Source organism: Macaca mulatta, chromosome 7, assembly GCF_049350105.2.
Source record: "Macaca mulatta isolate MMU2019108-1 chromosome 7, T2T-MMU8v2.0, whole genome shotgun sequence".
In the NCBI taxonomy this organism is placed as follows: domain Eukaryota; kingdom Metazoa; phylum Chordata; class Mammalia; order Primates; family Cercopithecidae; genus Macaca; species Macaca mulatta.
Window position 1 is genome coordinate 94,266,249 of NC_133412.1, and position 14,159 is coordinate 94,280,407.

General features: G+C 39.1%; 1 protein-coding gene across 15 annotated transcripts in view; it reads right to left on the minus strand.

Moving 5' to 3' along the window:
• CHD8 (chromodomain helicase DNA binding protein 8) overlaps positions 1-14,159 on the minus strand; it is a 67,988-nt gene that overhangs the window by 16,460 nt on the left and 37,369 nt on the right. For all 15 annotated transcript variants that reach the window (XM_077940586.1, XM_077940584.1, XM_015143251.3 and 12 more), the window contains 15 exons: positions 13,738-13,920; positions 13,587-13,655; positions 12,988-13,043; positions 12,359-12,476; positions 10,963-11,046; positions 7,898-8,035; positions 6,746-6,867; positions 6,349-6,592; positions 4,933-5,109; positions 3,849-3,992; positions 3,337-3,592; positions 1,564-1,774; positions 1,134-1,329; positions 453-620; positions 74-253 (listed from right to left, as the gene is read on the minus strand). In XM_077940586.1, coding sequence (XP_077796712.1) covers positions 74-253; positions 453-620; positions 1,134-1,329; positions 1,564-1,774; positions 3,337-3,592; positions 3,849-3,992; positions 4,933-5,109; positions 6,349-6,592; positions 6,746-6,867; positions 7,898-8,035; positions 10,963-11,046; positions 12,359-12,476; positions 12,988-13,043; positions 13,587-13,655; positions 13,738-13,920 — 2,346 coding nt within the window. The remainder of the gene's footprint in view (positions 1-73; positions 254-452; positions 621-1,133; positions 1,330-1,563; positions 1,775-3,336; positions 3,593-3,848; positions 3,993-4,932; positions 5,110-6,348; positions 6,593-6,745; positions 6,868-7,897; positions 8,036-10,962; positions 11,047-12,358; positions 12,477-12,987; positions 13,044-13,586; positions 13,656-13,737; positions 13,921-14,159) is intronic.

Below are 14,159 nucleotides of genomic sequence, written 5' to 3' on the forward strand. Positions count from 1 at the left end.
AAAACATAATTAAATCCTAGAGATTCCAGTCTCTATCTCTGCCTTTCTAGCCTCTGGCACAGACAGAACATGCCTTGGCAAAGGTGGAACCTTTTCCTTCAGATTCAATGGTGATGGTTGTAGTTCGTCTTAACAAGATCTGGTCGATGTCCTCTTCACAAAACTTGGAGCCTTCATCATCTTCCTCCATGATGGCTGCATATGCTCCTTTTCTTAAAAGATCTTCAATCTCCTTCTTAGAGAACTGTTGGATCTGTAAAAACCAATAGAAAGATGAAAAGACTATCAACAGAATAATATCTAACCATGCCATAATATTTTATCTATTACATTTTAAGAAATAATAATTGAGAATCCAAATAAGGTAGTCAAATCCCTGTGTAAAAACAGCTTTTGTTTTCCTCTATCACAATGACTCACTACAAACTTATCTATAAACTAAGAAGACTCACTCCAGTAATGTTGCCATCCCGACCACTCATGGATTGAAGCACAGCTTTATCCAATCCCAACTTGAGGCTAGCCTTATCAAACATCTCTCTCTCGTAGGAATTACGAGTGATGAGGCGGTACACCTTCACAGCTTTGCTCTGCCCAATTCGATGACATCGTGCCTGGGCCTGGTTTAAAATAAAAATGAAAGGAAAGAAGAAAGATACCATAAAATTAGCAGGGGAAAGGATACAAAATACCGATTTATGACTCTTTCACCTCTATAGAGCAGCCATGAGATAAACTCAAAACCAAGAGTCAATTTCAAGATGAAATTATCACCATATTATGTAGACCAGGTGTCAGCACACTAAAGTCTGCGTGGACATCTGTTTTTATAAATAAAGTTCAATGGGGACACAGGTGGGACCACCCATTCATTTACATATTATCTATGGCTGTTTCTGTGCTACAGGATTTGGAGGTGAGCAGTTTCAACAGAGAATCGATGGCTCACAAAGCCTAAAACATTTACTATCTTGTCCTTTACAGAAAACGTTTGCTGATTCCCTGAACTAACTGCCACCCTTAACTAAGGAAACAATTCCAAACTCTCTGAAAGGCCTTTCTAAAAGATCCCATTCTTGTTGAAAAATCTCCCAAGTTAGGTAGTTACTCCCTAAGACAATGAATTCCTTTACCTGCAGGTCATTTTGTGGATTCCAGTCTGAATCAAAGATGATGCAGGTATCAGCAGCTGTAAGATTAATACCAAGTCCACCAGCCCGGGTACACAGTAAGAAGACAAAGCGGTCTGAGTCAGGTTTGCTGAAGCGGTCAATGGCAGCCTGTCGAAGGTTTCCTCTAACTCGCCCATCAATGCGTTCATATAAGTACCTGTTCACAGAAAAAAAAATATAAGTGGCTAAGCAGAAGTGGAGACCGAAACAGCAGGCTAGGATCAATACCAGTACTCCCATATCAAAGCTGGTCAAAAACCCAAGTTGAGAGTGAGAATCTTAAAAACTCCTGTTATTGCAATTCGTCAACTCTAATTAAACTCAGGCCCTCCTACTTTTTGCTGCTTTATGAGGACAGAGTAACCACAGGCTAGGATGACCCTTTTCTTACCTCCTCTGGATTAAATAATCCTCTAGGATGTCTAGGCAGCGTACCATCTGAGAGAAGATCAGAACTTTATGGCCACCAGCTTTAAGTTTTGGAAGTAACTTGTCAATAAGAACCAGTTTGCCAGCTGAACGCACCATGGCCTGCAGATGAAAGTCATGAGGTATAATATGGCAAGCTTCACGGAATTCTGTTAGGATTTTTTCTTCAGCACCTGCCAAAAGAAAAATCAAGTTAAACTGAGATCCAGTGAACCATATTAAGGTTGTAGTCTATTTAATCAAGAAAGCAAAGGGAAAAAAATGTAATTTAACTTTAGACCAACATTTCTCACACACAGAATTTCAGCACCAAAAGATCTTAAATCGGCTGGGTATGGTGGCTCACGCCTGTAATCCCAACACTTTGGGAGGCCGAGGCAGGTGGATGGATCACTTGAGGTCAGGAGTTCGAGACCAGTCCGGTCAACATGGTGAAACCCCATCACTACTAAAAATACAAAAATTAGCTAGGTGTGGTGGCAGAGGCCTGTAGTTCCAGCTACTCAGGAGGCTGAGGCAGGAGAATCACTTGAATCCGGGAGGTGGTGGTTGCAGTGAGCTTAGATCGCACCACTGCACTCCAGCCTGGGCGACAAAGCAAGACTCTGTGTTTAAAAAAAAAAAAATCAGTTGGGCTCGGTGGTTCACGCCTGTAATCCCAGCACTTTGGGAGGCTGAGGCAGGTAGATCACCTGATGTCAAGAGTTCGAGACCAGCCTGCCCCATGTGGCGAAACCCTGTCTCTACTAAAAATACAAAAAATTAGCCAGGCATGGTAGTGGGCGCCTGTAATCCCTGTTACTTGGGAGGCTGAGGCAGGAGAATTGCTTGAACCCGGGAGGCAGAGGTTGCAGTGAGCCAAGATCACACCACTGCACTCCAGCCTGGGTGACAAGAGTGAAACTCCATCTCAAAAAAAAAATAAAAATAAAAATAAAAATAAAAAATTTAAATCATCCTTCGTTGTGTCATACAATATGCCAAGTAAGGCAGGCCTATGATAATTGGGTAAAAAAAGATGTAAATATGTGGACAAGGACTAAGACGGAACACACTACCAGCACCCAAAAAAGAGACAGAAACAGCAAAATGGAGGGTGGATGAGGACATTTATCCAAGGAACACAGTAACTTGAGATTTTTTTTTTTTTTTTGAGACAGGGCTAGCTTCAAACTCATGCGCTCAAGTAATCCTCCTGCCTCAGCCTCCTAAGTAGCTGGGACTATAGGTACATGCCACTGTGTGGCTAACCTGAGTTTTTATTCATGAAATTCTAAACAGCAAATACTATTTAATTTTGGAGATTATGCAGGATCAAAGGGGTAGAAAGAACTAGAGGAAAAACATTCCAAATAAGAATTGTTTATATTTACTTTATTTGGAGACAGGGTCTCACTCTGTTGCCCAGGCTGGAGTGCAGTGGTGCGATCTCAGCTCACTACAACCTCTGCCTTCTGGGTTCAAGCGATCCTCCAAGCTCAGTCTCCTAAGTAGCTGGAACCACAGATGCCTGCCATCACACCTGGCTAATTTTTGTATTTTTTGTAGAGGTGGGGTTTCATCATGTTGCCCAGGCTTAGAATCTCTTTTTAAAAAGGGGAACCATTTCCCATTCCTCAGTCCCCACCCCAAATTAGGTTGGATGAGTCAATGCATTCACTGTCCCCAAGGAGTATCATCTAGAAAGTAAACACAGGTACTCAGAAGTTCAGGTATATACCAAGAATTCCCTCACCATTGATGAGATATGGGTGGTTGCAGCACTTGCGCAACTCCATCATTGTGTTAAGTAGATTAGGCATGTTGGTATGACCTGCCCCTTTGGAAAGGAAGGAGAAATTCTTCTCCAAAATAGCCCGATAGTATTTCTTCTGGATGTTAGTCAGCTCTACTTCAATAATAGTTTCCTGTTTGGGTGCCAAGTTTTTTTCAACATCCTCTTTGAGTCTTCTCAGCATCATTGGCTTAAGAATGGCCTGTAGCTTTTGAACCTGTAGTCCATTACAGACAGAAAAAGAAATCAATAATATGAGGGCAAACATTCTCACATTATGTACAAACATGGAAAAATTACAGTTTTCCATTATCTAAGAAATGTATACTTTGGATGATGCCACAAATGATGTAGGCACAAGGTTATAAGGAGTTCAGAAAGGCCCTTGAGATACCCATGACAACAGATGTCTGCCTTGTACAAACTTCATCTTTTTTGTCCTGAGTTAGTACCTCATCAGATAGATTTCTTACCTGTTCCTCTGTCTTGAGATCCCCAAAGTCCTTGAGAAACTCTGATTCTGAGGGAAATTGTGACGGTTCCAAGAAATGAAGCAAGCTAAACAGTTCTTCTACAGTGTTTTGCAATGGTGTTCCTGTGAGTAGCACTTTGTGTTCCTAGCAATTGAGGAAACAAAAGAATAAAATTAAAAAACATGATGGACTTCTGGGGTTTCCTACCAAGTATATAATCTTTAACAGATATAACCTTTAATTTCTTTATCTATAAAATGATGAGAATGGACCAGATCACTGGTCCATTAACTTTTCTTCCATTTCTCCCCTTTCGATAAACACAAAGCATTCAAGAAATCCCTCTGACATTAATGTATTGAGATAACATAAATATTATAAGCAAATTTAAAAACAGTAATTCAGATCATGTTTATTCCAATTACATATGTCTCTCCATATTCAACTCTCCACAGATATTCTAAAATCTGCTGTCCTCTAGGGAATGTAACTGAGCTGGATTAAATATGGTCATTAATTTGCTGCTGTTCCTATTAAGGTTCAGCCCTAGGCTTGCCTTATTACTTGCCAGAACAAGAATGTAGCGGAAGTGACACTGAGTTTCAGAATATTGCCCTGAGACTACCACACAAAGAAGCTCAATCTGGCTTATGGAGGATGGGAGGCCATGTGGAACCCAGGTGCTCCAGATAAGAACCAGCATCAACTGCCAGCTGCAGCAATACTGACTCCGGGCAACAGCATCCTAAGAACCAACTAGCTGAACTCAGCCTAAGTGGTTGAGCTAGAAGATCATGAAAAATATACTTGTTGTAGGACATTAAGTTTTGGAGTATTTTGTTATGTAGTAATAGGTAACCAATATAGTTTCCTACCTCTCCTTCTGGTTATCACTAAACTTCCCAATTCTAAAATGTATGACTTTTACATGATTTTCAGGTTACCATTCCCATGGGTCATCCCCACTGTTCAATACTAAGATTCAGACCTTTCTTCTCCTCTGCTAAACTAGGGTTATTTTAATACCACAAGGAATTAAGGTGAGTTCCAGTTGTTTCTGCCCACAAGTCAGTGTGGAACTCACCAGGTCCATGTGCTTGAGACTATCAAGCAGCTTGCAATTACGGTTTTTCAGTCGATGGGCTTCATCAATGATAACACAACGCCACTCAATTTCACGAAGCTCAGGACAATCTGACAAAATCATCTCAAAAGTGGTGATCAGAGCGTCAAACTTGTATGCGCCTGGGATGAGGCGTCCCTAAGCATGAAGGCAGTAGAGTCAGAAAAAACCTAAAATGTATCTAAATGAGGAGTTCTTCTGAATTACTTGTCTATATTAAGGCATGTTTAATAGGAAATACAAACTGCACCACCACCCACCTCCACCGCTGTTTATCTTCCTGAAAAATAGTGCCATATCACTGAATGTAAGAAACATTGCTTCCTCAACATATTCAGCTTCTTGGGAAAATGACAGACTCATTGAATGAGAGGCTAGACATTTTTTACTCTGCTGTATGCCTAGCTCATGTATCTCTGCCCTAGATCTTTTGTTGATTAACAATGAAATCCACAACTGCTGGACAATGCTGAAACATACAAGATAATAAAAATGAAAATAGCTAATACAGAACATAATATTGGCTGATGTCTAAAAATTGACAAAAGAACGAAATCATTTTAACAAAATTAAAAGCTGCAAAACATGACGAGAAGATTTGATTTGGTAGAAATAAAAAAAAGAAAACTAATAGTAGAAAAACCATAAAATTCATGCTAATACACGATAGGTAGTTCCAATTTTGTTTTCAAATTTACACGGAAAAAGGAACTGATCTTTTTCCTTTTTTGAGACACAGCCTCACTTTGTCGCCCAGGATGGAGTGCAGCGACATGATCTCGGCTCACTGCAGCCTTTGCCTGCTGGGTTCAAGCAATTATCCTGCCTCACCCTCCTGAGTAGCTGGGATTACAGGTGCCCACCACCACACCTGGCTAATTTTTATCTCTTTAGTAGAGATAGGTTTCACCATATTGGCCAGGCTAGTCTCGAATTCCTGACCTTAGGTAATAAGCCCACCTCGGCCTTCCAAAGTGCTAGGATTACAGGCATGAGCCACCACGCCTGACCATTTAGAAAAAGAAACTGATTTTGATGAAAATTTCAGGAGACTAAAAAGGGGAAAAGAAATAAGCTCACCACCACACGGATTAAGTGGCTAAAGGAATTTAATTTCTATAAAATACTGTGATTACAATTCATTGATGCTAACAAAATTCTACTTAAAATGTGTATGTTCACAAATAAAATCAGAATTTCTACTGATCAAAGCAAAGTCAAAAAAATGCCCTGCACACTGCTATATAAAAATGCCTTAAACCATAGGCATTTTTAAGACTTTCGATAAAAATCTTCTATTCATATATAGCCCCTAAAATACCAGGTACCTTGGCTAACTTTCTCTAAGCTATAGTATTCCCAAGACATACAACTTACCCGTGAATCTTTGCAGTACATTTCATACTGCTGGATCATCTGCCTGCTGGCCAGACTGCCATGGTACACAATAGTGTTCATTTCTGTCCATGTATTAAATTCTCGCTCCCAGTTAGTAATTGTGGACAGTGGGGCAATGACCAAGAAGGGACCATGGATGCCCACATTATATACTTCCTGCAAGAAGGCAATGGACTGAATAGTTTTGCCCAATCCCATCTCATCAGCCAGGATGCAGTTCTGCCTGCAGATTCACCATGGGAAAAAAAAAAAAAACAGTTAAAAGATACTATCTTTAAAAAAATAGAGTATGTAGGAAGAAATTGTTTCAATAGAAAACAAATAAAAATAATCCCAGAACTAAGCTTACATCTTATGGGCCCATTCTTTCCTTTACCTGTTATACCAATTAAAGAGCAGCCAATTGACCCCTTCCAACTGATATTCCCGTAGCTGGTTTCTGTTTTTATATTCATGTGACAGCTCCAATTTCTTCCAGGCACTTGCCTGTGGACGATTCTAAAAAAACAAGATGTTTGAATAAATGGAGTGGAGACACTAAAAAAAGGTAAGACTTAACTAGGTAAGTTCTAATAGTTAAAGTCAATTCAAAACAACATTGTTTGGATTAAAACATGTCAAATATATTTAAATTCATGAGTTCATAACGTTACTTTATGGGTCCATAATGATCACAAATGGCTGACAACATCACAAAACACAACCTGATGGAAGTACACACCACCATCTATGAAGCAGTTACTGGCTTCCCTCTCACATCTGATCAAGCCTGTAGAACAGTGATGTCTAACAGAGCTTTCTACAATGTTAAAAAACAAACAAACAAAACACATGGCTAGTGACTACTGTATTAGACAGCACAGCTCTAAAATGTTTTATTGTACAGTGTTGCTCTAAACCTAAGCATTCATGTGAAATATCAGGGACAGCGAACATGTAAAAAAGTACCAAGAGTAGTGTAATTAGCAAACTTCAGCCTATGGAAAATCCTACAAAACAAATCACCTGATTTCTTCATGAGACAATTATAATGGAGGGAGAGGAGGAGATCAAGGGGGAGCTTACAAGAAACTTGAGACATATTAACTGATAGCAATATATGGACCTTATTGAGAACCAAATTTAAATAATTTAACAAAAATTAGAAGACAATCAGGGAAATGTATGCAATGACTGGTACCAGTGACTTGATGATATTAAAGAATGATTACATTTTTTTAGGTGTAATAATGGTATTATTTCTTTTAGCAAAAACACTGTAATATTTACAGATGAAATAAATGAATCTGGGATTTGATTTAAAATAACCTGGGAAACGGGAATTAATGGGTAGGAAAATATATGACATAAGACTAGATGTGTACTGATAATTGTTAAGTGGGTGATGGGTACATTATACCATTTCTTCAATTTTTATATATTTGAAATTTCCATAATAAAAAGCTAAAACAACAAAAAATTCCATAGGGGAAAAAAAATTAAATCATTTCCTATGTAGGTCTTTATACTCCAATGCAAATATACTTACCACCCTTTTGAGTTCTGGGTGTCTTGACTGAATCCGTTTAAATTCTCGAATCTTGCCCTCATCAACATCTTCTTTTAGCTCCCATGTGCTATCCTCATAGGGCAGAGAGCACCATTTCACCAGGTAGTAAATAACAGGCTAGGAGAGAAGAAACCAAAGCCTTAAGAAACTGATTCTGTGTTCTCTGCGCTGGTTAAAGAATAAAAATTTGATTGTAAAATCAGATCACGAAGTATCAGTACCTAAAAGCTGTTGAAAAAGTCAGGCCAAACACACCGACCAAAGGTTCACCTTCTAATACACTATATGGCTTTGATCATTCTTCAAAGCAATTTATCTGAATCTGTTCTAAAAGGAAATTTCTACCCACTAGTTTCTAGAACACTAAGCACTAAAACAATATCCTCATCAACTAAACAGACAAAAAAAAAAAAAGGCTAATCTTTTCCTATACCATGTTGAAATTAAAAGACACGTTTCTGTGCCATACTGTTCTCCTGGAGCCAAATTTGACACAGTGGCAGCTAGGCTACCTTTACGATGAGGACTATCAGCATATACTGGCTTCTGGGCCCCTAGAGCTCAGTGCAGATGCACCTCAAGAACACTTATATGGTGGTAAAGAAATGTCCTTGTGAGCCCCAGGAAGCTAGGAGCTAACAAGAGTTTATCACCAAAAAGAGGTAATAAAAGTAAAGAAGAAGAGAAAATGCTAAAAAGTTCAACTACAGTAAGTACTAGTTTATGTAGGTATTCCACTGAAAGTGAAGGAGCAGTGACTAATGGTAAACGGCTCCTATTTTCACTATTCAAGATGATCACTGCACTTACTGCATCTCCATTTTTGGCTTATAAAGTATAAAGCAAGGATTAGATTGGGCCTAGTGTAATCAACAAGAATCTCTAATTATCAATTCATAGAAAACTTAAAATAGCCAAGAAAATATGTGAAAGTGCCTCAATGTAGTCACAGATCTTGAATCTCTGGAATTGATCCAGCTGCTTGCTCTTTTACCTTTTTCTTTAACATAGTAACTCAAGTCACTCTCTATATAAAGCCATTTGTCCAGGTCACACATTTCCAGCATAATATCTATTGTAATATTTATTTCCACCATTAGGTAATATAAAATGGATGACAAACTTATTTTGCAGAGAGGGGGAAAATGGGTATATAGAATAGTATTAGCCAATACTGGGAGCATAAATTATAGTATTAGAGTATGAAAACATTATCATCTGTTATGTCATTTGCAAGACATTCCAAAGGGGCCTAACTAAAGGCCAATTGCTTTTAGAAGGGTAGGTATGATAAAAAGCATAAGACTGTCAAGGCTGGAAAGGCTGAGATCCTGAAAAATGATGAGAATTTAAAAATAGCTAACAACCTGCCCTAAAATCCAGCCCATTCTCCACTCAACTCACACAAACACATACACGATACTACCACCCCAACTTCAAAAGCAGAATATGTTATATGAAGCATGCTTGTTCGGATTTAAAGACAATGAATTATACTGGGTCCTGGATATCTAAGATTCTGACTATCTGAGTGAACCTGAAGACTTATAAAGTAGAATAAACTTTGGAATTTAACTCAGAGGTCCTATTAGAATGATGTATGGGAGGATCAAGACACTTGAAAAAGTCATGAAAAAGCCCAGTTCACCCACTCAACACTAACATCTTAAAAAGGTTCTGCTGTTCTCTACTGGGTTACTGTATAAAGCGTCAGATGTGATAAAAATTTTCTTTATGACCCTGCTAAGCTAAACCAAAAAGTCCTACTAGAAGTAAAAATAAAGTGACAAATTCTAAGAAAATGATGGTTTATAGCCTAAAAAAAATTAAAAGTAAATTTAAAAGAAGAATTCACTGGTGGCTAAGACCTAGATGACCATTTAAAAATGAAAAAGGTGCCAGGCATGGTAGCTCACGTCCATAATCCCAGCACTTTGGGAGGCCAACGCAGGGAAGATCACCTGAGGTCAGGAGTTCAAGACCAGCCTGGCCAACACGGTGAAACCCCGTCTGTACTAAAAATATAAAAACTAGCTGGGCATGATGGCACACACTTGTAGTCCCAGCTACTCAGGAGGCTGAGGCACAAGAATTCCTTGAATCGGGGAGGCGGAGGTTGCAATTGATGAGCCAAGATCACACCATTGCACCCCAACCTGGGTGACAGAGAGAAGACAGTCTCAAAAGGGAAAAAAAAAAAAAAAAAAGAAAAAGCAAAAAGAAAAAACTTAACTAATTACAATACAGATTCAAATGTAGATCTGGTTTTTTTTTGTTGTTTGTTTTTGTTTTTTAATTGAGACGGAGTCTCACTCTGTTGCCCAGGCTGGAGTGCAGTGGCATGATCTCAGGTCACCACAACTTCTGCCTCCTGGGTTCAAGAGATTCTCCTGCCTCAGCCTCCTGAGTAGCTGGGACTACAGGCATGCGCCACCACACCTGGCTAAGTTTTGTATTTTTAGTAGAGACGGGGTTTCACTATGTTGGCCAAGCTGGTCTCGAACTGCCAACCTCATGATCTGCCCACCTCGGCCTTCCAAAGTGCTGGGATTACAGGTGTGGGCCACTGCGCCTGGCCAACAGATCTGTTTTAATGACAAATGAGATATTTAACTAATGGTGAGTTCAGTAAGTAGCCCATTCTCAAGAACACGATTTGTAGAAAGCTAGGAGTGAGCCTGTACAAGTATCTTTATATTCATAAATTTAGGAATTTGTGAAGTATCCCCTTCCCCTGCCCCACACCCCACCTCCAACTGTATGTCAAGAGTCTCGCATTTAAAATACGAGGAAAAATGAAATCAAGGTGAATGACTTTTCTGTACTTAGCTTCTACATGTTTGACTTTACAGAAAACTTTCCTTTTAGCATCTCTCCCTACTCCCTTACCTCCCATTATCTTTCAAAGGATTCCACAGAAAAATTTAGAAATACCTTTTCAGTCCACGGGATTTTGCAGCCACACCTGAAAAAGAAAGGACTGACAAACCCACCAGCAGAAATGTAAGAGGATGGTCACGTTACTCCATGCCTCAACAACTCACCTCCCCATTGTCCTTGTCAATACTGTGAGACTCATCCAATATCCTATCCACCTCTACGTAATCTGGATTAAAGGGCTCTTCATCCTAGATGAGTTATGAAACCAAACAATAAGACCAAAAGATCACTGTCCAGCAAACCCACTCTTCTACCTCACCTTTAGCAGAGAATCCTACTTCAAAATTTTTAAAGAAATTAGAAGCTATCTGATGGGCGTTCCCTTTTTTCATAACATCAAATCCTATGAATTTACCGGAGTCTATACCCAACTTCTCACCTGTTACCAGTGAGTGTCTCTTTCTAACAGAGGTCATTCTCTCCATATATGCTCTGGTGTCCATTGCTTCTTATATTCTTAGAAATCCCTCTACTGAGTCATTGCCATAAATACACGTATATGTTCCATATTTCAAATTTTAAAATAAGACCTCCTTTGATTCTACATCTCCCGCAATGATTTTTCTACTCTGCTTTATACCTAAACTTCTTTTTTTTTTTTTTTGAGGTAGAGCCTTGCTCTGTTGCCCAGGCTGGAGTGCAGTAGTGTGATCTTGGCTCACAGCAACCTCCACCTCCTAGGTTCAAGTGATTCTCCTGCTTCAGCCTCCCGAGTAGCTGGGATTACAGGAGCCTGCCACTACGCCCAGCTAATTTTTGTATTTTTAGTAGAGATGGGATTTCACCGTGTTGGCCATGCTAGTCTCAAACTCTTGACCTCAAGTGATCTGCCTGCCTTGGCCTCCTGAAGTGCTGGGATTACGGGCGTGAGACACTGCACCCAGCGCCATACCTGAACTTTTTCAAGGGTTTAAACACATGCTATTTCCATTCCTTCATCTCTTTCACTTGTCCATCCATCCCACTTTTTCTTCTACTTGCAACATACAACCAAAACTACTCTTATCAAGCATGAACACTGCAAATATAACAGACATATTTCTTCACTCATCTTGCTCCAGTGTTTATCAGTAAACCTGGATATTGGAAATTAAAGCTCCTTTATCCCTATTTCTAATCACACTGGATTAGAAATTTGAGAAAATAAATGTTCTCTCTTAATAACAGGTCTACAGAAACCATCAAGAGCTAAAGATAGACATTAGAGGAAGAATGCCTCAAGTGGACCAGCAGTCAGTGTTATCATCAGTTTTGAAAATACTTCATGTGCATTGAGGAAGTTAATTTCAAAATACCCTATAACTAATAAATGAAACATATTTAAACCTAAGAAAACAATGCAACGGCAGTTAAGTAAGGAAAGTCAATGACCAAAATTAAAAGTTTACACCTATATATACAAACCAATTACAAGTATTTTGAAGAATCAGCTAAGGCTGACAACCCCAGTAATTTGTGCTTCTATGAAAGAAATGACAGGCAATACCTCTTCCTAATTACCTCATGGAAGAAGTGTCTCATCTGAGCCATTTTGGTTTTGAAGCGCTTTAATTTTTGATGGATCCTCTTATCCTTCTCTAGTTGGGAGATAGTAGCCCATTCACAATGCAGATAGGAGCTAAGGGGGATGGAAAAATCCAGTCATGGTGCAAGTAAAAGAAGGTGGCAGGCTACTATCTGAAATTTTGGGATTAGTTGGAAGCAGACATAACAAATATAGGCTTAAATTGGGAAAGAGTCTCTTAGGTCAGTGCTTCTGAAACTCTAATTTGTATACAAACCACAGTGCTTGAAAGCCCACATTTCTAAAAAGCACCCAAGTAATGCTAATTCTGCTGATCCACAGAAGACCATATTTTGAGTAGCAAGATCTTAGTGCTAAACTAAGGTAAAGAGAATCACAAGACATTTTATCAGGAACCACCCTCACTCCACTTACCTACAAGGAAATAATAAGAGTCATGTCAATTCCTGAATTTCTCTCTGAATAGCCATTTTTCCCCATTAAAAATAGCAATCTGGGCTACAAGACTATAAAAAAGGGACACATTCCCACCCAGGATACCCAGGAGAACTTTTTACCACCCTGTGGAATTTGGGGTGACAAGCTTTTTGCACAGATAACGTACTAGTTCTTGTACTTGACAAAGAATTCTTCTGCTTCAGTATATTGTCCAGAAGGAAGCTAAGAAAAAAGAAATAAATTTAGTTACTAGTCCCTTATTGGTAAAAGAATGAACTTTTTAATTTTAACCACACATTTCAGAACTTCACACCAATAATCCCTGAATATATTAATAACTCAGAGATTAAGGAACTAGTCTGGTACTTCAATAATAGAGGCCTGATAGCTGGAAAAAGTAAGCCTTTACCCACTCTAAACAGATAAATAAAAGAAGCACCAGTAAAGCAGTTCCTGTTTTCTAGCTAACTTTCCCCCATGATCTCTCACAACTAGACCCTAGCAATATATCTGACATCCAAAGGTGCTCATTAAATAAAGCCTGTGAACATAGCATTACGGGTTAATATTAAGACAGAGAAGAGCCAGGCGCAGTGGTGCACAATGGTAGTCCCAGATACTCAGGAGGCTGAGGCAGAAGAATAGCTAGAGCCCAGATGTTCACAGTACGCTATGATCATATCTATGAATAGCCACTGCACTTTAGCCTGGGTAACATAGTGAGAATTTGTCTATAAAAAAAAAAAAAAATTAAAAAGCCTTCACCTCCTTCTTCACAATCCGCATAGAAAGCACTTTGTCTACAATGGCTGCATCTTCTTCACTGGGATTCTCCTGCAGCAAAAGATGCAGTCAGTCAACAGATGATTGTGATCAGCAAGGCAATCCTCTGAAATTACTTGAGTTTACAGCTTACCACAAAGAACTGCATGGAAGGCAAAGTCTCGCCATCTGGTTCTTGCACTGGTTCAGGGAGGATAGGCTCAGGTTTTATGGGACCAGTTACATCGACCTCTTCTTCTTCTTCATCATCTGTGATCTTTATATCCAGGTCCTCGGTATATTTTTTTCGCTTAACTTGGCGGTTTGAGCGTCTCTTCTGTAGAGCACAAAGTAGTTAAGAGTGACTGGTTAGGTCTCTCACAGAGAAGTCTTTTAAAATTATTTGCTCGTGGTCATATACTTCGATTTTACTCCAAAATTTTCATGAAAAATCAAACCAAAAGATGATAAGGAGATTATTTGTCAAACAATGTGATTTATTCTACATATTGATCATATATTAATTTGCTTAACTGTGTTATGAAAGGCCAAGAATCCACTGAGAAAAACCTGTCC